Below are 24288 nucleotides of genomic sequence, written 5' to 3' on the forward strand. Positions count from 1 at the left end.
GCAAAATGATTTATTGAATCAAAAATTAGGGTAGACAAAAATAACTGTGCAACCTCCCCAAAAAAACAAAACAAAAAAAACAAAACAATGTGCACTTAAAACTTAAAAAGCAATAGCTTATAAAATGTTCACACTAATAGCTCTCTTAAATCAAATCTTTCACAGCGATGACCTCTCTTTACTTTACAAAATATACAACTCTACAATGTGCTTTAGGCTACTGCGTGTAGATGAAGCCATCTAGCAGAAATGAAATAATCTCTTCTATTCAGAGAAAAAAAAACAGATGCTCTTAAGGTAAAACATACAACAGTAAAAATAGTTTTAACTGAGCATGAATTAAAATAAATCTATATAAAACTAGAACTCCCTTTACTCAGATTTATCTCACAATCCACAGCAGCAAGCATTTACACCTGATAGTATGCTCTAGGTTTTTCTTCATTCTACAGATGATACAGTGTGGACACCCTCCTTTATCCATGACGATACCATTTAATGGTCCATTCTCCCTTTTAAACCACACTGTAAACTTCACCTACAGTTTTCCCACTGCTTTCCCACTGCTTTCTGCCCACTGCTTTCTGCCATTACATACTGGTAGTGACTTGCTGATTAGTTAACTAATCTCTTTGCTCACAACATCCACTATTGATATACTTCAATAACAGTGCTTCAAAAATGTTGAACTGTCAAGGAAAGGTAAGGTTCATCTTAATTTCTCTATCGAACATCAAAGGCACAGTCCGTCATATTGCTACTGTACAAGTTTCTGTAGGGCACCGACCATGTGCAACAATGTCTTTAGATTTTAGCAGCACAAATAAAGGTTAGAAGCTAAAACAGGAGTATACTGAGCTGAAAGGCACGAGTCAGTCACCGACATCTTACTTCTCCTCAGACCCAAGAACTGTGGAAGTTGGCATTATGGACCAGCTCTGGATTAAAATACACTTTTACACACACACAAAAAAAATCAAACAATCTATCTATTATTTTCTTATGCTTTTAGTTATCTTAATTTGTTAAGCAAATATTAAGTAGTAGTAAATCTGGAAACATTATCAGATCCAACTTATTGCACCCCGTATAGAATTTATACAGCAAACATCATATACATAACACTGACTGAGCAACAGTATAAGGCATCCATAACTTAACTGTGGTAAAAAAAAAAAAAATCTGATCAGAAAATCATAAACCATTTAAATTTGCTTTCATTGGCACACTTTTTGTACAACGTTCCAGTTAAAACTACTGAATTCAAGTACAGATGGCAAGATATGTTTAGGAATGGAATATGTTATATAGATGCACATAAACCTTTTCCAGCAAGTTGTTGTTAGGAGCTAGATCTGATATTATGAGTGGAGTTAACTGCAAACCTTTCACTTGTCACACCTATATGAGAAAGGTTTTTGGCTACTAAGAGAGCCACATTCCCCTTATTGTTTATCTAAATGGCATGTAGAAATCATTCTTTATACGCATTTTCTTCTTCCGAATTTGTGTCACACATCAGATTAAGTTCCCCAAAACTTCCAGATAGCATTCACTCAAAATGTGACTCAATCCAGTTCTCCATATGTCTGCTGCAAAAGCACAATGGCAAAAAACAAAAGAAATTAATTAATGATAAAGATAATAAATGTATTCCTCGGTGCTGTCATGTAGGCTTCCCCTCCTACTGCTGAGGGAGTGTTGAGGAGGTTGCTTGGATTGTTCCCAGTCTGCCATTCACTTGGACTGTCTTTGTGGGCACAGCGACCTAGTTAAAAGAGACACAACATGTCATGTTTGTAATTCTCCCTTTTGGTAATGACAGGGGTAATAGTTCATGGCAAGCTGGAAAGAATATATCTGCGTCTGTGGTGTCTAACTGTTACTAGATACAGAAAAAATACCTAAACTACACTGATTTTATTAGTTAATTTTCTACCTCAAAACATAATTCATTCTTTGCTGGTCCTGTCTGACTAAAATGACAAATAATAATACAAAAATGTTTCTGACAACTCAAATTTTACACAGCTGCTGAACTGAAATTGAACTTTATCTTCATGAAAATATTCACACAGCAGTACAGTATGGCTGTCAGATGAATCCGTGAATGCGTTACAATCTGCAATTCATTTCCAGTTTCCCGGCTGCTGCACCACAGGAGAGCTTTGTTGTGCCAATGATTTCTTCCAACAATGCAAGATGTGAGAAACCAGACCAAAGATGTGAGAAGAAATAGGACACTGGTTCAAATCTTATGTTTTTTTCCCTGTTGCTGGCTGTGGCTTTGTATACTCTTCTGTCTCTATGTATTTTCCTGTCTGTGACATTTTTTTCTCCCTCCGTCTGTTCTTTGATAAGAGTCTCTCTGGGTGAAATTATGCCGTCTTGTGTACCAAGACAAAAAATGAATAAATAAACAAAATCATTAAGATATGCATCACTTACTGTGCTAATGCTAAATTTTAAGTTGCATAGGCTGCCTTTGTTTCATTTTTTTTATTTCTTCATCAGTTATGTATTTTTCCCTTTTCTGCAGACAGAACTGATGAGAAAGATAAATATTTAAAAACCAGTAGCCTCTGATACAATTTCAGAACCCATCAGCTATCGTATGACAACAATAAAACATCTGGGGGCAGCAGCCAATATTTTGGAAAGCCCAGTGTAGCCAGCAAATATCCAAGCCTAGACTTCCTGTTCCTTGCGCTGTTTGTTTACAGTTTGAATAGCAGCTTAAAACAGGTCCAGACAACATTTTGGCTAATCTCTATAAAAAGATATCTACAAAGTATGTAGAATGTAGAGTTTGAAAAAAGCTAGTAAAAGCTAAATCGTTGTCAGATGATAGCCAATGAGTTGTGAGATTGCATTTCGGCCAACATGTTCCACCTGTTCTGCTCTCCACACAGACTATTTACATGTAGGCAACATGTGACATGTGACATGTGACATCAACACTACTCAGAATGTGGTAACCAGAATGTACTGTTGAGTACAGATTCTGCCTACTCTGATGTAATTTGATCCAACGGGATGTTTGTAATATTTAAGTGTAACTCTGTATCCTACAATGTTTTTTTTATGAAGCAACTGTAGAACTGAAAATGCAAAGTAGATAAAGGATGTCGGAGAGTTCTTCAACAACTTTCACTCCGTGGTGTCAAGAGAAGCTGTGTTTTTCTGTGTTCGTACCTTTTTTAGCCTCTCAGCAGCAGATCCAGAGCGAATGGCCTCCAGCATAGCCTCCCTGGCCAAGGCAGGGTTCACGGGGGTGTTAGCACTTGGATATGCCACAGCGCTAGGCTTTCCCTGGGGCAAGGCAGGGGGAGGAGGTGGAGGTGCAATCGTGGGTGCTGGTGGCTGTGGTGGTGGTGGTGGTGGTGGTTGTTGGGTAAAGACAGGAGGTGAAGTGCAAGTCAAAGAGGGAGAGGGAGAGGAGGGAGGGCCTGCACATTTCTCCTCCCCCAAAGACACCTTCCTGAACTTCTCAAGCTCATCAGCAGCCTCAGATTTGGTCTGTAGGACACAAAAAAGAGAAACAATAGTAACTCTAGACATATGAACACAGGCAGGAAGTTAGCTGCTCTCACCCAATGTCAGCCTCTAACACATACAGATGTACTCTTGACTCTAAACAAATTACTTTCTGGTCTACTTTTTCTGCAGTTTATGTGCTTCACATTTGTCTGATTTTATCTTATGTATTTTTGTAACTCTATTGTGCAGAGTTATCTAGTTCTCTTTATTTATCCACTTTTTGAGAAGTTTTTTAGTCAGATTTAGTCATGCAGCATTCCAGAGATTCCACTTCTGGTAAGGAACCTCCAGAATAGAACCGCAGATGTTTCAGCTCCAGCAGCACGTTTTCTGCCCCTTTCATTCCACATGGGCTCTTACATGACAGCAAACCACAGCTCACAGTCCACACAGAGGGATGGAAAAAGACACCCATGCTTGCATAACTTGGTTCATGCATTGCTCTGTGAGCTGCTAACTAAGAATGCTAACAGTTTAGATTTCACATATCCTATTAAACCTATTTCTTATGCCCTACTTCTTATGCTAAGTGTAACTGCAGTAAGCACACGTGTTTCTTCTCTTTTATGTTCAACAAGAAAAAGAGTATACAGCCACACTAGCAGCTCTGTAAGGCTGTACTAAATGCATGACTACATGCTAACAATGACCAGGCTTACATGCTGATGTTGAGAAAGTATGTTTATGTCATGTCAGCATCTTAGTTTAGCATGGTAGCATGCTAACATTCGGTAATGAGAATGTCAATTGTCAAGGGGTTGCCAACAAGGATTCATCTTCTGGGGACTTTGCATATCTCAACCAAATTTTTATGGCAATCCATCCAATAGTTGTCAAGACAATTCTCACTAAACCAAAAATTTCAACCACATTATGGCACTATAAACTAGAATTACCACCTTGTGATTGTATGCCTCCATGAACCAGTTAAGTTGCACTTACAGTTTACACCCATGTCCATGAAAACATGGATGCTTCATAAACATCTTCCCCGGGCAGCACAAAGGATCTATACAATCATTTCAGTTTCAAGGTGGGCACCCGAGATTAGTGTCACCAATTCTGACCAAATGTCTCACCCTCTAAGTTATGTTGTTAAAAATGATGGCCAGAAAAGTGTTTTTGCAGAAAATTATGATGTCACAGTGAAGCTGACCTTTGACCTTTTGGATATAAGATGTCATCACTTTATTATTATTTCCTGTTGGACATTTGTTTGAAATTTTGTCACAATTGTTGAGTCATGGTCAAAAACATGTTTTGTGAGGTCACAGTGGCCTTGACCTTTAACCTTCGATCACCAAATCGGTACATTCTTGAGTCCAAGTGGACGTTTGTGCCAAAATTTGAGTGAACTCTCTCAAGGCCTTCTTGAGATATTAAGTTCACCAGAATAAGACAGACACAATGTCACAGTGACCTTGAACTTTGACCACAAAATTCAAATCAGTTCACCCTTGACTCAAAATAGACTTTTGTTCCAAGTTTAAAGAAATTCCCTCATGGCTTTCTTGAGATATTGCATTCATGAGAATGAGACAGATGCAAGGTCACAGTGACCTTGACCTTTGACCACCAGAATCTAATCAGTACATCACTGAGTCCAAGTGAAGTTTTCATGTCTGGGATTAGGATTCATTTTCTGGGGACCATGAATCTCTGTGTAAAATGAACTAGCTTTGCTAAGCATGTGTACTTGACGATTATTGTGGACACGTTCAAGAAGTCATTCTTGAATGTGTCCATAATGACTGAATGAATCAGGGTCAAAGCAGATCGTATACTCTTTGTTCAAACAAAAATGAATCATCCTGTGATTTTTTTAGAGTTGTGTTTAATCTTCCTTTATCTCCCACCCCCATCCCTTGACACTGACAGGCATGGGGTGATATTGCATGAGTACTGTAGTTCAAAGAGTATTTTACCTTCCTCAGCCTTCCGCAGCTGCTCTGGGCTCTAATGGCAGCCAGAAGAGCAGATCTCTCATTCTCTTCCTCAACATAAGATGCTTTCTTCATGGTGCTGGGACCAGGAGTGGTTATCTAATAATGAAATAGAAAGGGGAAAATCAATAAACCGTTCTCGCTGTCCAGCCAACAACATCATTGACGCTTAGCTGTAATTGCAGAATTAAGAATATAGTGTATTTCTATTTCCTGTAGTGGGATAAATGCCAACCTATATATTTTTTTTTCCAGTTTTGCTGCTCTCCCTCTCATCTTTACATCAGTCCATCCATCCATCCATGTACTGTATTATGTGTATCTCACCTTCTTGAGCCTGTCCCTGCCTCCACCTGTCTGGATTGCCTCCATCAGGTTGCTGTGCAGAGATGTGTCTTTCTCAACAGATCTAGAGATCACTGGTCTGAACTTTTTAACTGGCCCAAACAGTGTCACCGGCGTAGGCTCAGGGGTGACAACACTGTCTGACACTGTGACAGAAGGTTGTGGTTTTGCATCAGGTGTTACATGGGTGGCTGCCTTGGTCACCTCCTTCGGGTTCTGAAGACAAGATGTGGAGTATTAAGTACACTGTAATTTACAGTAAAAACACTGCTGTAAAAATTCTGTTTTGAGAGACTTATAACACAAAACATTTGCAATACAGATTTTACTCACACTTGTCAGCCCTTGGGATACAGCCTTGGGGGCTGTGGGTGGTTTGGCAGATGAGTGTAGAGGATTGCTTTGTACAGGGCTGGGGCTTCTGAGCCGAATATGTTGAATATGATCGCTGTCATTATTGGCGATCACATTTTTTTGGGTGGGACCATTTGAGTGAATGTGCTTATTCTTGGCTGTCTCTGTTTCCAGTGTATTAGGGCTTCCTTTGGTGGATCCAGCACAACTTCCAAATCCTCCCCTGTCCGGTCTCGCTTCTCCAAAATTTCTCTGGATATCCGAGACATACTCTGGGAAGCTCATAGACCTCTTAGGACCAGGCGGGTTGGATTTAGAAGCAGAGTCATTCTCCTTATTATCTGACAAAGACGACAGGGAAGATTGGTGTGGATTCACTTTTATGGACCGACCTGATCTCTGGAAACCGAACGAAGCAGGGGAGTCATGCACATTTGGGATGAAGTTGGGTTTAGCTGAGGTCTTTGGGGCATATTTATTGATGGCAGACGCCACGTATTGGCTTGAGGTTCGCCTGGATGGTTTGAGGAAGGACAGGTCTCTTTTCAGGTCTGGAAGAATAGGAGGAGGAAGGGCAGGTTTATTACTTGGCTGTTGAATGTTTTTGGACACGGAAATTTTGCTCTCCACCTCCACCCGCTCTTCTTTTGCAACGTTGATGACTTTCGCTGGTTCTTTAACTTCTTCTTTGACCATCTCTTTAGGCTGGGCTCTCTCTGCATGTTTATAAAAGGAAGGTTGTGTCGCTTTCAGGTCCTCAGTGTCACTGATCTTCAAAGCAGTTATTGAGATTGCAGTGTGAGTACTTTTCAGGCCATCTGTGCTCTCTTTAGCCTTATCAACGAGATCTTTGCTTTGGGGCACAGAACTTTCTTGTCTCTCATTTGAGCTCCAAAAAGCTTTGGCCTTTCCAAGAAGAGGAGACCCCTCACTGGATTTAATTCCAGGCTCTGATGAACCACCAATTTTATTCTGGGAGATACCCCCTTTCACCATGTTTCCTTGATCATCAATCTTAATGGCACCGATAGTTAATTTGACAGCTGGTTCTTCCGTAGCAGCATGAGCGACAGAGGGTTTGGGAGGGACCACAGTGAAAGTTTTCATACCGAAGCGTGATGTGACGTTACAAGTGATTTTACCATGTGAAGCATTCTGGCTGGAGTTATTCTGGTAAACTCTGTGCAACTCTTCATCTCTTTCCGAAGACACAGATCTTTGACTGTTTGGTGGAAGAACAGACTTCTTCTCTTGAAAAGACTGAGTGTTACTTTTTACAGGATCAGGTTTGATCTCAGTGCTCTTGCTGCGTTTCTGCATGTCAACATTAGATTTCACTGCTGATGTTGTTTTTTGTTTATCCTCTTTCACACTGTCGGTATCAGTGACACTCTTTCCTTTGATTTTTGTCTCTAGCATCTTGTTATCCTTTTTATCACTTATAGACTTGTTTTCCTGCGACATCCTATGCTGCTCAGGCTGAGACTTAGTCTTTGTACTGCTGCTTTTATTACTGTCAGCAGCTGTACAAGCATTGTTGTTTTTGTTCTGTGGCTCCAAACTGGACTGGCGACAAAAGCCTGGACCTGTGATAAGACGAGGTAAGAAAAAGTCAATTTAAAATATCACTAAAATACATAACTGTTTTTGTAAGTGTAGTATATTGATACAACTGAGCCTGAACCAATAGACTGCAAAGGCACAAATGTCAACAACATCATCAAAAGTCTTAGCTTCTGTAAAATGGACTGGATGGAGGCATTTTATTGATTGTACCTTTGCTGCCAGCTGACTCAGTCCTGGTCACTGACTTTGTCTCATGTTCTACAGTGTGTCGCTCATATTCCTCCAGTACTTCATCTATGGCTGTGACTGGCACATCCATGTCCACTACAGACACCGGCACATCATTACTGTTTGTGGACATGGTATAGGTTGTCTCCTTCACTGAGACTATATCTATGTGATCTGGAAGTGGAACATATTAAGAGTTAATACACAATACTTTGAACACATCACGGTTTTAAGAAGGTTACTATGGCTATTACTTATCAAAACTTACTGAGTTTGAAATAGTCACTTGTGGACAATGTGGTCAAGTTAAGTGTTTCAAACCTATTGAACATCAAACTGCCTATTTATAGGATTACTTCAGGTATTTGACAATTGACTGTGACCTATGCCACGGTCCCTCACCTGCAAGGTCTGCTTCAAAGTCTGCCAAAGTCTGATGGAGCTGGGCTGTGAGCTCTGGGTCATCTTCATAGCTGTCTTTTAACCTGCCTGACTTTGCCTGTAGGCTAATGTCATCATGCCTGAGGATGGTACATAAAAAACGTGTGTCAAAACATCATGTGCACACACACACACACGCATTTAAAAACACACAAACACACACACACACACACACACACACACACACACACAGTCTCATGACATTTGTAATGCAAAAAATAGATTGGTGTGTAGGAACAGCCATAATACAGCACTCCCCATGACTCCATAATTCTTATAACAGTCATCCAGTCACCACCTAACAGCTGTTATGAACGGCTTATTTGATACTATTTGCTACATCCGGCACCCTTCCCGTTACTAATCTGCCCCAGAACCAGAAGGTTTAATTCAGTTCAGTAGTAGAAGAAAGAAAATAAATGTTAGTGTTTAAATATTTTGTGCTTGTTCAAAGTTGAATTTCATTTTTATTGGATCCAACTGGCTTCAATACATGTAGCTGTAAATATATTATTACCAAAATTTAAACTTCCTTCACTTTCTTCATTCTCATGACTTACTGGCATATTAGCCATAACAAATTGCAACAAGAAGGCCAAACCAAATAGAATTTGTCTTCTTAGAAAGTTGGATTGGGCTTCTCCTCTACAATTCTGAGAAAACAGGGTTATACTGCTTTCCTGGAATACTGAGAAGCCAGCAGCAGCAGGCTCTGGATTTATAAAGTTTCTTTGAGTAACAGCATCGATCCAGGATCCCTGGTCTGGGCACATTACCATACACATTTCACAACAACTTAAAAGGCGAAAAGTGATCTGGGGCAGCATTCTTTTTCATAAAAGACTTTGAATAAGGGCCCAGAACTATAAACTATAACTATAAAATCCCGGCACTAAATATTGAGGGTGCCAGCTTGACTATTGCTCAGATATAACACATGGCGGGAACTGCTCTTGGTTATTACCGCTGGAACAGTTAAAAACTGCAGAAAGACTTCTATAGTCAGCTCAAACAGAGGTGGTTCACTATGCAGGTGAAAGAACAGGTGTGAAACTAAACTTGATAAGCAAATGCAAGAATCTAAGTAATATTTATCATGCAGGTGACAGCAAGGTGACTGACACACGTATTGTGCCAGGAAACCATCATCTATTGAAATGGTTTCAAAAATAAAAGGTGACATCAATGGTAAAGCTTTGAGGCGGAAGATGAGTAGGAGTCTGCAGAAAACAAATACTGGGAAGCATGAAGACAAATATAGATGAATGAGTAAGGTAGACTCTGTGAGTCATTGGTATTCTCTTGAGGCCAATACAGATGTCGGAATGTGCCTCACCAGCTTTAATGAGACTTTCCATCATTTTAATGGCCAAATATCTCATATTAGGTAAATATAGATATACAGTGTATGCTTGTCACTTTTATTCTACTTTCCTCCTTTACTCTTGTTAACCCCTACTTCCATGCCTTGTCTTTCTATGACTTCCTCTCTACCTGTGTCTTGATCCCCAGGTGGCACATCCCTCATCGCTGTCACTGGAATTGTCCCGCACTGGTCCCAGCGTTCTCTCTGCTCCGCCTCCATTACTTCCATCCAGAGACAAACTCCCATCTGGGGATGTGGGTTGGGTGTCAGATGGAGAGCTGACCATGCCTGAGTCCTCGCCCTCTGCCATGCCTTCAGAGGCAGCGTAACCCTGGTCAGGCAGGCTGCTGCCACCACTGCTGCTGCCCAAGGACACAGTCTCCTCCTCGGGTGTTGCAGTTTCTGGTTTCTGGCAACTAGCTGTGGAGCTTTGCATAGAATGGAGCCAAGCTGGGAGAGGATTGAGATAAATCTTAACGTCAGTTTGAGTGTTCCTACTGTGCTTTAGTACAACTCCACATGCAAATCAAAGGCTTTCCAATGGCCTAAGGTTGTGTATGGCGAAACTAAGGGACTGAGAATGGGCTTGCATTGAAGTAGAAAATTACATTTGTCGAAATTAGACATAATAGAGGCATTAGGTTTTTTTTAAACTCATGTCATGCATTAACTTCAAAAAACTTTTAGGCCTAATTTCTTTTTCTCAAATCCACAAACCTTAAAAGACTTTTGATACCTGAGGAAAACACTGAGAAAAAACAGCTTTAAAAATCATTAGGACACTTGTTTGAAAAGAAGCATGCAATCGAGCAAGAAGGGCAAGAGATGGAAGAAGAGGGGAGAAAAACAGAGGAAGTATTTATGTTAGTTTCAACATTCAATCTGACACCACACACACACACAAACCAGAAAACACAAGCCAAATATACAAACACAAGCCCAGAGCACAACCACTTGTGGCTTGATAAAACAGCTTAAATGATGTGTGGGTGGACTTACTGTAAACAAACCCTTTTAATTAGATTTTTACAGTACTGTTTTAGGTTCCAGTGAAAGATAGTATTGCTTCATACCCTCTCATCTCTTTAGTACAGTCATGCTCTGGTCAGTCCTGTGGGTTTTGGAGAACTTATTTAGTCTGTTACTGATCCCATTGAACTCTAGGCCAAGAGAATTAAAATCAATGTACCATTTGTTTGGTTTTCAGCAGCTCAGCCAGCATGCACAGCACTGGGAACTCAACAGAGGATTCTTTAAAATGACTTTAACAGTGAGTGACCTTGTTTGTAATACCAGGTGTCTGAGTGTGTGCATAAATTTGGGCATGCATTGTGCTGCAATATTCCTTTCTATGTGTGTGTGCGTGTGTATGTGTGTGTGCGTGTGTGTGTGTGTACTAGGCCTGTCAGTTTTGGGCCTGGTCCTAATGGTGTGGAGAGAACAGTCAGTTCCAGGAGATGTGGTGATGACTCACAGGGCTGTCCTCCCAGCTCCTTCCCAGCAACAGCTTAGTCATGCCAGCTCCAGCCACAATCAGCACACACACACACACATGCACAGACAAGTGCACGTATACACACACTGTATTGTACTCTCATATGTTTACACACGTATATGCTTGCATTACAAACACACCAGTAAACATCCTCACACATACTTCTAAAACTTCCGCCTCAGTATGACCACAGGCACATGCCTCAGTTAAAGCCAAACAAAAGGTGTCCCATGCAAATCAATACTGTGACGTGTTACTTGTCAAAGTCCAACCATGGCAAGCCATGCACAATCCCAAAACTGAAGTCCTTGACTCCCGATCTAGTCTTAAACTGTTTAATTGAAAAATGGCTTTCAAACATATATTCTGTTTTTCAATCACAACACAGATTGCCTTTACAGATACGTGTGTGTTCATTATCACAGCTCTACAGGCCCAGTGAATACACATCTCCTTACTAGGCTACACATTTGTACCATAACTCAATGGCATAGCACAGAGGACAAATCATACTTCACATACATAAATTGATTAGAATCTGTGACATTACAATAGTTGTGTTCATATGGTAACAGAACATGTGACAAACACAAGGGCTCCACTCCCTTAACACAGTCGGCACACAAAAAGAGCATTATGAATATGTATCTAAATAATATGGTGCTCAAACAGTAAACAAGTTGTTTTGTGATATAGTCACATTTTCAGTCACAGATCTAAATTAAAAACTCTGAATCCAAACAACGAACCCATTTTTCACACAGGAAGTAACCAAAGAAGAGTAGGTTTGGATCCCTACCCATCATTTAAAAACAAACTGAAGCAGTCACGCAACTATAAGCCTCCACAATACATCGTTCCTAAACATTTTCCATTTCAAAATCCCATACTTTTCAAGACTCAAATGTCTTAGAAGATTTTTCAGACCATATTCGACATCTGATGACAGAATAACCCTTGGAAAACTTGCAATTACATGCTGTGGCCATTCAGTCCACACTCCTATGGAGAAGACTGGATGACTTTCCTCTGTAAGACATTTCTGCTCAAAGAGGAAATAAACCAGTGCTTCCTGTACTCGTAATATTCTCCCTGTTGAATAAACATTCTTATATTTTGATCCCCCATATTCTTTTTCAATTTTATAACTGAAAATGAGTTAACGCATAAATGTTCAGTCAAGCTCAATGTTTGCTTATTTGTGATGCTTTATATTAATGCAATTCAAAGATAGTGCCGCATTTTCTTTCAAACTAAGTTAGTCACAGCTCTCTGGATTTGGTAAGTTATAAAACACTCTGAGCATTGCTGTTTTGTAGGCTGTGACGTGCAGGCTTAGAGGCAGCTCTGCGTAGAAGTCTTCAGTCCATACTTCCAGCCTTGCTTTTGACAATATCAAACTGCTCTGACCCACAATCTCTCACAGAGTGGTCAACATTTTCGCTGCGCTGGCTGCCTGCTCCAATCACCATGACAAACACTGCTTGTGTGACCAATTTAATTTCAGAATTCCTGAATTATATATTTTTGAAAACAGGATAATGGCAATAGTCTGGAAATACCAATATTTTTCCACACTCCTTATTCTTTTCTCCATACTTCTCCAGACCTGGAAACTACTAAAATCAAACTCCATACTTTTACAACAGTTCAGTTTGTAGTATCATGCTCTTTCCTAAGTAGACTGTTATGAGCTCTCCTCTCGAAGAAGTCTTTAATTTCATACACTTATCTTTAAAATACATGAGGCACCACTACCTAAAAGCAACATGTCATTGATAGATCACCCTTTCCACAATATTGCCAAAGGCAGCATGCATTCAGGTCTCAGATTTCCAAACCAAGCCACAACACCGAGCACAGAGAGAGAAACATACGCTGTCCACCTATTGATCTGCAGATATCGCATCACCGAAATATTGGCTGATAGATATCGCATGCCTTGCCTCATAGCCTCATTTGAGTGTGTCACTCATCAATCACACTGTAACTGATACGTCGAGGGTTTAGCTCATCCATCACTGTATAGTCTTCTGACCACATTCTGTGTCCACTTTTAACTCAGTTCTGAGCTCATGCATAATCGATAACAACCAGCAGATCACGTTGAAATACAAAACCACCAACAGTATATACATACATTTGTTTAAAAAAAAAAAGAAGAAGAAAAAAATCATTGCAAAGTTTTAAGCATGAAACTGGAGAGCACTACTTGCTTTCACTTGCAGCATTTCGTGTCCTCACCAGAATCAAATCCAAACCATCAGACAGATGCAATTAGGGTGCTGTAAAGTGGCTTCTGTGAGGCTCTGTGACGCCAAGTGAAAGCAAGTAAGAGATATGAGACGATTAAATACATGACAGCAATGAGACCATGACAACATATACAAGAGTACAGAAGAAACAGTGGAAAATATCTTAAAAGAATAAGAGGAGGGTGGTGAACATCACAGGGAGGTCCAGCAGGAATAAGAAGGGCCGAGAAGAAGCAAGGGGAACTGATTGAATTGGACTGTCGGGTGACGGGAGGGTCAAGCCAGAGAAAGACTTCAGGAGTGTTTGGAGCGCAGACGCACAGGCCCGCAGCAGTACACTATAAAGCAGGGTGCGGGGTGGGGGAGTAAAGAAAAGAACAGATGAGATTTGAGATGGATAGATCATGAACATTGCACTTGGCTGGGAAGGCGATGAAAACAGCATCCAGGAGAAAAATCTAAAGTAACGAAAGAAACCGAGGACAACAACCAGTGAAATGAAAAGGATGCAGAGAACATACAGAAACATGAGGTGGCTTAAATACAGTTCAGCATCACTTAACCATGTCATCCATTATCTAATATACTCCCATGTACTGTAGAAATGCAACAAAAAGCCACTCCAGCTGATTGGTCTTGACCCCAGCCCTGACCTTCTGGACCCAGAAGAAATAACAGGGCTTATGGGCTGACATTTATAGATATGAAGCACCTTGACCTCACATGGACCCAGTATCACTTAACAACTCAGCTGCCCGGGTTGCTGATGGAGTGATGGAAAGAACGTGAGGACAGAGTGCAGTATTCACATACACACACACACAAGCAGCCAAAAAGATTAGGCAGGAAAGAGTTGTTGCAGATACAAAGTCTAAATTGGGACAAATGGAATAAAGGTTAGAAAATCAGGAGAGCAGCTTCTCTGAAAGAAAAGAAGTGAAAAGAGCGAAGGAAAAGGAGAGGCCGTCCATCTGGAACCTACACTGGGGAGCTGCTTCCTCCACCTCTGTAGGACTCTGCGGGGAGATGCTTTCTGTGGGCTCAATGGGAGGGGAGGACAAGGTAGGGGGTGAGACATGCTGCGGAGGCTCCTGGGCAGGGGAGCGACTAGGTTTGGGTGGCACTGGTCGATCAGCGGTTCCTGAGGAAGAAACAGCATGCAGGCAGGGGAGGCACTGTTGTCATGTTTGTAATAAAAATGACAGAAACATCTTACATGCAAACTTCTTGTCAAACTGAAAGTAGCACAGAAAACATTATGTAATCACCAAGATCTTTATTTTTCACTTATTCTTGGCATCTGTATTTTTGAGCTACACTTCTTAGAAACTGCTTGTTATTCAAACAGTGGTTTCTTTATTCTCGGACTTTCTGGTGATGGAGTTTGAGTTTCTGTGGGCTGAACTCCTTCCTTGTCTGCTGAGCCATGGAGGTTATCACGCTTACAGTGCTGTGAGCTGCTCTTGTGTTTACAGTACATTCATTTGGAAGTTTTTAGCATTGCTCCTGTGGAATTTCACAATTTACTTGGCTACTGTACGCTGTGGAGTGCCAAACCTTGGCAACAAAGGTCTGTAGAGTATCAGCTGAAGTTGTACTAATGAAGTGACAGCAACAACAGGTTCGTAGCTACATTTTGGTTTAGATAAAAAACTCCTGCAAAAACTTGGAGAATAATAAATGTGTGCCCAGAGAAGAATTGTTGTTTCACTTCTTAGCTGCATGCTCATGCCACTGTGGCTTTCAGTATGTCTTCCTACACATTTTAAAATCTGTCTGATACAGGGTAACTTCAATATTTTTCAACCTGAACCCTGTTTACATGTTGTTGCGTCTAAGTGACTAATGTCAACAACAATCTTTTTAAAAACTATTCCAGTATAGTGACATAGTATAGTGGGTTAGTTTTGCCACTTACAGGCTCAGATTGATGTTCTAAATGTCTGACGACATACAGGATCACTACAGAGATGGACTATTTTGTTAAAGAGTAAGATCTTTTTTATTAGACCAGAAACAGCCCCCAAGTCAGTAGAGCCAAACACATACAACACATTTCATTCAAAGTCAACAGAAACAAAATAAAACTCACAAACAACTGTCTTGGTTTGTCGTTCTGCTGTTCCTACAATCACCAGCTCTGGTTTGGTTGAAACCCTTAATTCACCCCATTAAATGTAAATGTATGCTGGCTCTTAATACGCTAAAATTGCAGATTATTTAAAAGGAATCTGGTGGCTTTAGCGACAGCAATTTCGGGGCTATTTCTGGTTAAATAAACACAATCTTACTCTTTAACAAAAAGGTCTATCTCTGTAGGGATCTTTTCCATATTGTTGTCAGACACTTTTAATGACAATCTGAGTCTGTCAGTGGTAAAACAAGCACTTTTAGTGGGTATACAGTGTTTCCCATAGAATGAGTGTTTCAGGGGGAAGAGGCAACAGCAAACTTTCGTTTCTTCTTTAAATGCCTCTGTGTCCCTTTGTATCATTATGTGTCCTGTATCTAAGTCTAAGGTTTTTGTGGGTCTGTGAACGTAGCATAGGCAGAGCTCTCCATAAGTTCAGCTTGTGGCTCACAAGGTGGATCCATTGATCAGATCAGAATGATGGATGAGAGGAGCAGCTGCTGCAGAGGCAGACTTTTAGACCCAGCAGAATGTACAGTTAAGTCCAGCTCCAAAAATAGAAAATGTATTTGTGGCGGCAGATGTTTTAATCTTGGCGGGCTGCCACAAATAAATAAATGTTTAGAAAACCCTTATGTACATTGAGGGTGTATATTAAGTGGTTACATTGCAGCGTGTTTTGCGGCTGCCATGTGCAGCCCTCTCGCTAAATTCTGGACCAATTAGAAAACTGTCATTCCCATTGGTCAACTTAGACACAAATATATGGGAAAATTGGGTTCAGAAGGAAAAATACCTAAGTTACACTTTAAGACTGAAGCTTCATCAGACATAACTGCCAGATTACTGCCTGGCTAGGTTTGCCCAGTTTTCAAAAAAGCAAAATAAAAAAGCTTTCGTGAACTTGTGTTGTGAGGGACAGAATACCTACAGGTGATGTTACATATGATTATTACTTAAAGGTTAAACCCAAAATGTGTTTAAGTGTTGCAAAGCAGTCCCGCACCCTAACATTTCCTCCCTGTTTTCATACTAAAATTGGTACCAACTGACTTGATTCAAAAAAAGCAACGTGGCTGCTAATGTAAGAAGGGGCAGTAAGACAGGAAGTGAAGAGATGTGCAATATATGCAGACTATGATACACAAAGCACCAGAGACGGGGTGACGCTAACAGAAGTGTGGACTGATTAATGGGATAAAGTCAATCTGGATAACATATTGGATTATAGGGGCAAAACCACAATTACTGTAAAACAGCACTGTTGAAATATAGCTACCTAAACGTCCTTATAAGACCAGTGATGCATCAGCGTGCTGTGTCTTAGTCAGCAGGTGCTGTCGATGTGCTACTTTATGTGTTTACCCTGCTGTCGACAATAGGAGGGAAGTGAAACAGCATGGAGGGCTAAGATGATAAACAACACCATCATAACCTTGACAGCTTCTGGAGTACACACACACTTAAACGCACACACAGTTGATTCCTCCTCTCCTATCCATGAAACCCTAAAACTACCCTGATGCTAATCCTCCAACAATTTGATTGACAGTTTCTTTTTCCATCAGGCGTTTCACATAAACAAAGACCAAAATGAGCACAAAGACACACACTGCACTAAATGCTTTCACTAAATAACAGTATGATGTATGTGTACGCTGTCTCAAAAACACATGTACAATATGACTTTATCAGTATTAACCAGTGGAGGTTGTTCTGACTACACTTAACCACTAATTCACATTTTCCCCTGACTTCTCTGCTTCAAGCTGAAGCTGTAGTACGAAGAATATTTATTCTACAGATGAGTGTTTTTAAGTGGCATGTTTAGCTTCTACAGTAATTCTATATTAGTTTCCGTTTTAGTGTATTGGTGTGAGCTCCACCTTTGTTTATTTAGAATTAGAGATCTTTATTATGACAAAGCCTCCCAATGCAAACGACTTACAGTTTACAGTTTGATGCACACATTAACTTTGCTATAATGACCGGTTAAATGAAACCTATATATATATATGAAAGACTTAATCAAACCTTATACANATTTAGAATTAGAGATCTTTATTATGACAAAGCCTCCCAATGCAAACGACTTACAGTTTACAGTTTGATACATACATTAACTTTGCTATAATGACCGGTTAAATGAAACCTATATATATATGAAAGACTTAATCAAACCTTATACATGTACTGTGTACATTTCTATCCATGCTTATACAAGCATAAGGGCACCACTCTATACTGTATGTGCAGGGTGTAGTCGTCACATGTGCCCTCACATGTGTACCAGCTATTTAGTCACTGCTACTCGCATGTACTGTTTATGTATAACAAAGTGCAGTTGTCAGGCTTAACCAAAGAGCATCTAGTTTGTAGTTGCTGCATGTGAAAGTTGAAGATGACGTTCTGTGTAGGATAAAAAGGGGTCTGTTAGAGAGAAACTGGCTTTCGGAATAAAACCACTTTTTACCACAAACACACATTTAAACTCCGTGAATACTTTCTAACAGATTGTTAAGTCAAAGCAAAAGAGAAGAGAGAAGGTGTTGCACTGTCAGCAGTGTCAGCAGAAAGAAAAAAGAGAAGAAGCTAGGTCTATAAATTTATTAATGAACCTCGTGCTGTCTGTTCTATCCTGACTAATGCAATAACCTCCTCATACTTCAACCTTTCTCTTGCTTTCATCCGCCCGTCCATCATTCTCCTCTCCTTAAACCCCTCTAGTCCCCTTGTTTCTACCTTGCTACACTGTCATCCCGCTGCCAAAACCTTCCCATGCTCCTTTCTCTGAACTCCATTCTGGTACCCTCACCTCTCTCATCCCTATTTCAGAGGTCTGTGGCTCTCTCATCTCTGCCCCTGTCAGACACGACAGCCCTCCGCTGCAATCTGACTTTGCTACAGAAAAAGATCTAGGTTATATAAAGATCAATACAAGGCCAGCTAAAGTTCAAGTAGATCCGGTTTAAATCTATGATGGCTCTGTCTGTCTTTGTATCTGCCAGCTTTGAAGGTTTGTGTGAGTGGCTGCATGCATATCAGGGTGAAAGAAATAAAGAGGGGGATTGAGAAAGAGAGAAAAAAGAGAGAAAGATAAGAATAAAGTGAGGGATTGATAAGTGTAGGCAAGAGACAAGGATTGTATTGTCTCATAGGCTATGATGAAAACCAGCTCCACTAGTTCCTGTACTTCAGCCGTGACGCACACGCACACACACGTACACACACACACACATACACACACACACACACACACACACATAGTCTTTCACCAGGTTATGTACGTCATTCTTGACAGTTGAAGTTTCAGACGTGTGACAGTTCAGTTCTCCAGGGCAGAAACTGCTTTACTGCTTTTGAGGGAGAAAATGTCTACAGGCAATTTCAAACCGTCTCCCATCTTTGACATGCAGAGAGTGTTTACCATCACTGTGATCAGTCAAGTTAATTTATCTCTAAAAACTGTGTCACGTGCTAGTTTTAAAGTGTCTGTTATGTCATTGTATAGATATTTACCCATTGCGCTGTGTCTGTTGTTCTCAACTTCATCCAGTTTCAGATTTAGGGCCGACTCAGTCTCCGACCTGGAGCTGCCGGCCGAGGTCACCTCTTGATTTGATGTGGCAGCCGTGCTGCTAGCCTTTTCCGATTCCTCCACCCTGCTGCTTTTCGTAGCAGCCTGAACCTGCACAGACCCACTAGCTGTGCTGCTGGTGAGGGTGCTGCAGTAGGACACGGCCTGGTCTTGGTCAGCGTCTGAGTCGTCGAGGCCATGGCTGAGATCAGAGCTGGAATCCTGGACAGCCATGCTGTCGGTGGTGCTGCTGCTTGGGGTTGGGGAGCTGGGGGTTGGGGTGGCAGTGCTCACAGGTGCAGGTTGTACTGCTGTTTTTAACGGGACTGGTTTTACTGTTTCCATTACCACAATCGTAGCAGGGACGGTATTTGATGGTGCCACCTTGCTGCGGGAGGCTGGGGTAGGTATTTCAGTAGCGTGGATGTCAGGGGTGGGAGCGGCAGAGATTGACGTGTGGTCAGAGCCTGCAGTGATGGAATCTGGAGTAGGTGGAGGGGCTGGAGCCTTCCTTTTCCTCTGCTGGCTTTCTGAGCCAAGGCCCATCTGATAGAAAATAAGTAAAAGAAAATGAGAGAGACAGTAGAAAGTTAATTTATGTGAGCACCTTGTGCATATATGTGTGTGTGTGTGTGTGTGTGTGTGGTCTAACCATAAATCAGTCTGTCTACCAGAACTGAAGTAGAGTTTACCACTGAGTAATTAAATCAAGTGGAGTTCTGGCAGGCGTCTGAGTCTTCAAATCCATCAGAGTGCCAACATTCCTTTTAAATTATCCTACAAGATATATAAGGTCTGGCAGTGATGCAGCTGATTTGATGCAATGGATTGTGGCACTAAATATTGATACAGTATGTGTGTTTTACTGTGGTGTTTCTCATAACATTTCAAGGGGACATTCAACCACGATTCAAATGTAATGCTGTCTTGTTGAATTACTCTTAACACTGAACCGTTGATCACTTCAGGGGGTGAAGTGACAGCTCGGCTATTAGCAAAATGATGTAATTTCTTCTGTGTGTGTGCAAACACAAAACAAAACCATTTAGTAACTCTGTCTCATCATGTTGCTCCCAGATCTCCAACATTGTCAATTCAGTTCAGACACAAATATTGGCAAGGTACAACTTGAATCACTTAGCAAGAAGTCAGTGATAGGGGAAAAAGTGAAATGACATCAACTGACATTCAGCTCACTGGGAACAAGTGGCTCAACGGAAACCTGTTGACTGTTTTCTGTTTTTCATAATGATTGTGATGGAAAATTAAACATAAAATCAGACTGTTTGGGGAGATTTATTTGAGATAGAAGCTTGCCAGAGAGCAAGAAAGAGAAATTAAAAAAGGCAAAGATAGACTAAAACTATGAATCATCAACAAACTAACAAGTGGGAAATAATCTGTCTTACTCCATAGGGAGATGAGACCATTCACACCCACCTCTGCAAGTTGATCTCACTCACTGTGAAGTCAGTTTTCTAAGAATCAATTTATTAGTGCTATGGGCATGTTTCAACAGCATAGATGTCCTTATTTCTAAGAAATCGCAATTACTGCTGCTGAGTTCAACTTTTCTTCACTCTGAAAGAACATGCCCCGAGCTGCATGTAGCGTTGCATCATGCAGCAGGACAAGAGAGAGATCAGGCCACCTTGCCTTTCTGCAGGCAAACTGGGTTCATGCATGTGAACTCAATGAACTCGCTGCATGGCATGCTATGGAAATCCAAATGGGCCCCCAACTGGTTGTCTTTCTCCTCCTTGGTCTCCCGCTTGTCTCCCTCTCTGGCATTCATACATACATACAATACAGACATATCAGTGGATGTGGGCCAAAGTTGAAGCTGAAATGGATGACTGACTTGCCTATGAAGATGAATGTGTGTGTGTGTGTGTGTGTGTGTGTGTGTGTGTGTGTGTGTGTGTGTGTGTGCGTGCATGTGTGTGTGTATGTTTATGTGTGTGTTCCCTGCAGAGTGAAACATAAGACTGCAGCCAAGCCCTGCTAAGAAAGGAAGAGAGCTGTGGCTTCAACACACACATGCGCACACACTTTTCTATGTGACTGTAGGAGCACATACACTCTCTGGCATATGCACACAAGTGCGCACACACACAAGAAGGAACAGTATATCTCGTATCTCAGGCTGAGCCGGGGTGTATGGATTAGGGAGTTGTTAAGGGTTGCAGGGTTAAGTGTGTGCTGCTCTCATGGTCTTATTGGCGCCATGACTGGGAACGCAGCATGTACTTAAGATTGTTAGAGGCTGAAGCCAAGTCTCAAGACTCTGTATTATACCACATTCAAGGTCACACTATACATTAAGTTAAGCTGACTATGTAACATGATTATGCATACACTGTGTTTATGTGTGTTGTTTACAGATTTTACATTTACAGCTGTTTTCTTTTCCAAACTTATGTTACAGAAAGGAGAATAGCTGTAGGCTCTGTCATCGGGAAAGATGTTTGTTGTTTCTCAACAGCATGTATTGCTCCAAGCCAGAGGCAGGATCGAGCAACTGCTGCTCATGTCTCAAGTAAACCTTTTGTCATGACATCACAAGTCAAGTCACAACAAAGCAAAGGATAACCAAAGTGTCAAGTGGATTCTCAAGTCCTGACACCCAAAGTAGAGTCACGTCATGTTGCATCAGATCACAAGCAGAAACAATGTCAAATGAAATCAACGTATATCTGTGGAAGTGAGAGATGAGTTCACTATAGAGCAGTTTTTTTTCACATTATACTGCGAAAGACACAATATAATTATTTAAGATGGTGGAGTGATAAACTGGTAAATACACAGAGATGCCAAACAGTTCTTTCCATTTATTAATCATATGGTGGATTTGATTCGTCAGGCTATTGAGATATTATTGAGTTGCCAGATTCATGGGTCTTCTTCTGGTGTATTAAATATCTACAGGGCTCAAATGAGCTGAGACATTCCTCACTGTTTATCGTAATATGCTCTTACTACAAGAAAGACAGTCAACAAGTCACCAGAAGTCCATTTATTTCTGCTGGTAAACAAGGATGTAGGGACGTCATCAGCCACCATCTGATTATCTGACGTCTTTGTTTCCATGGCAGTGTGATTTTGTTTGTTCTGTAGGAACTCCACTAACGAGAGCAAAATTAAGAACTTGATGACAGCGATTCAAAGCTTTCCTGTTGTTTTCAAATGTTTTTGTCTCATAAATGGTGTTTGGACTGAAGAATGCTTAGATCTATTATTGAGAGGGATAAGCTCTGCTCAAAATGCAGTGGAGAGAATGAAACACATAAATTGCACACTCTCCCCGGTCAATTTAACATGGAGCCCAGAGTCTCTTCCACCAACCACAACTGGTCAGGACTGAGCATAACACCAATTAATGCACATGTCCTGAACAAGCAGTTATCTATCATCATGCTTGTTTGCCTTAACACATTATCATTTTTCTCCTCTTATTCGGTTTTGTATAGGCTCGGATTAAGGAATGCCTGAGAAACAAACAACATATGCATGGGTATGTTTTAAAGGGAATGCACCTTTACACAAAAGCAGACAGAAGGCCATGCAAGGACAGTCTGGTGTGTCCATTAAATTTTCCACTCCATGGTTTGAGAGGCGAAGGGCCCCATGTTGGAGCATGTTGATCAGATAGGGCCACCCATGGAGGCTTCAACCTGGTGGCGTGACCATTCATCAGTTGTTTTGAAGGACTCTTGATGGGTGAGGGGCTTTGTTACAGGGCAACATTACAACGCTAATGTGGAATGTGAAATAGAGTATGTGTGTGTGTGTGTCTGTGTGTGTGTTTGGGAGGGGGTTGCACTGTATATGTGTGTGCTTGTGCATGTCTTCATACATGCATGTGTGTGTGCGGATGTATGTGTATGTATGCGTGTCAGGGATAATAATAGCGGCTGAACTGTCTCAGCACTGAGGGCACAGAGGTCAACATACTAACAGTGGGCTGGAAGACAGTTAGCGTGTTGTAGGGTTATTGTGTGTCTGTGTCTGTGTGTGTTATAATGAACATGTGTGGGCGTGTGGGTTGTCTGATGAAAAAAGTGTTATGCTAAAAGTCTTGTATGGAGGGGGTGTGTGGAAGAGGCTAGCTGAGGATAAGGAGACACATGGGTGACCCAGTTCTATTGTCGTCTACTTTGTCCTACTAACCCACTGAAATATAATGTTTTCTTCCCCTTTTCCCTCCATTTACAGTGATGTTCATATACATATTTAGTTTTAGGTAAGGTATTTTTTCTTGACAAATGACTTAAATGATTTATCAACCATCAAACCAAAGCAACATTTTTGTGTCGTGTAACAAAGGGTATTATGCAGATTGCTTTCTTATTATAATCCTCAAAACATCAGTGATTACCTCTTTAAAACTGCAATACATCCTGATTATCAGGTTGCTGTAAAGCCCCACGTTGAGAGGAATCCCAACACACACACACACACACACACAGCCACAAACAGTTGACACACGCATACATTCACTACATTTGTTTGTCCCACCTGTCCTGGCTGGTTTCATGCACAAGATGTTTTGACAGCTTCAAGTGCAAACAGATCCTGTCCTACATTGGCAGCATGGCAAGGTGACGTGTTCCTCTATTCCAGGCCTCTATCTCACGCTTTCACAATCCTCAAGGTCAGTGTGTAAGAATAGAAAGCTTGTCTTGTCTACCTAGAGTACACTTCAGTCAACACAACCACAAGATCAAGCAAACATACAGTACACAGGACATGTCCTGCATTAACAGTAACAGATTTTAAGTTGTTAGTAGGCATCTGTAGGACAAAGGCAAAATGAATAGCAGTATCACAGTAAATTAGGTAAATAAAAAGATTATGCATTATGTTTAATTAATTACTGTGTGTCAAAAGCTACCTTTTCCATCGCATTAGAGAATACAACTTTACACCCATACTCTACCTGCTACTTCCCAAACACATTACATTACCTTGCTGTCAGACAGCCATTGCCTCGATTGGTGGTTTGTATTAATATGTGACTTGGTGAATCTGAACTAATCCCTTAATA

General features: G+C 41.0%; 1 protein-coding gene across 8 annotated transcripts in view; it reads right to left on the reverse strand.

Moving 5' to 3' along the window:
* Window positions 1-24288, reverse strand: part of cobl (cordon-bleu WH2 repeat protein) — a 69202-nt gene continuing 44914 nt past the window's right edge. For 7 of the 8 annotated variants that reach the window (XM_050046136.1, XM_050046134.1, XM_050046135.1 and 4 more), the window contains 10 exons: window positions 19184-19787; window positions 14516-14674; window positions 9912-10233; window positions 8379-8497; window positions 7959-8150; window positions 6162-7768; window positions 5811-6044; window positions 5466-5582; window positions 3196-3519; window positions 1-1768 (listed from right to left, as the gene is read on the reverse strand). In XM_050046136.1, coding sequence (XP_049902093.1) covers window positions 1685-1768; window positions 3196-3519; window positions 5466-5582; window positions 5811-6044; window positions 6162-7768; window positions 7959-8150; window positions 8379-8497; window positions 9912-10233; window positions 14516-14674; window positions 19184-19787 — 3762 coding nt within the window. In that variant the 3' untranslated portion in view covers window positions 1-1684. The remainder of the gene's footprint in view (window positions 1769-3195; window positions 3520-5465; window positions 5583-5810; window positions 6045-6161; window positions 7769-7958; window positions 8151-8378; window positions 8498-9911; window positions 10234-14515; window positions 14675-19183; window positions 19788-24288) is intronic. The other variant, XM_050046138.1, reaches the window with a different exon arrangement.

The sequence above is a fragment of the Epinephelus moara genome, chromosome 6 (assembly GCF_006386435.1).
Source record: "Epinephelus moara isolate mb chromosome 6, YSFRI_EMoa_1.0, whole genome shotgun sequence".
Lineage (NCBI taxonomy): Eukaryota > Metazoa > Chordata > Actinopteri > Perciformes > Serranidae > Epinephelus > Epinephelus moara.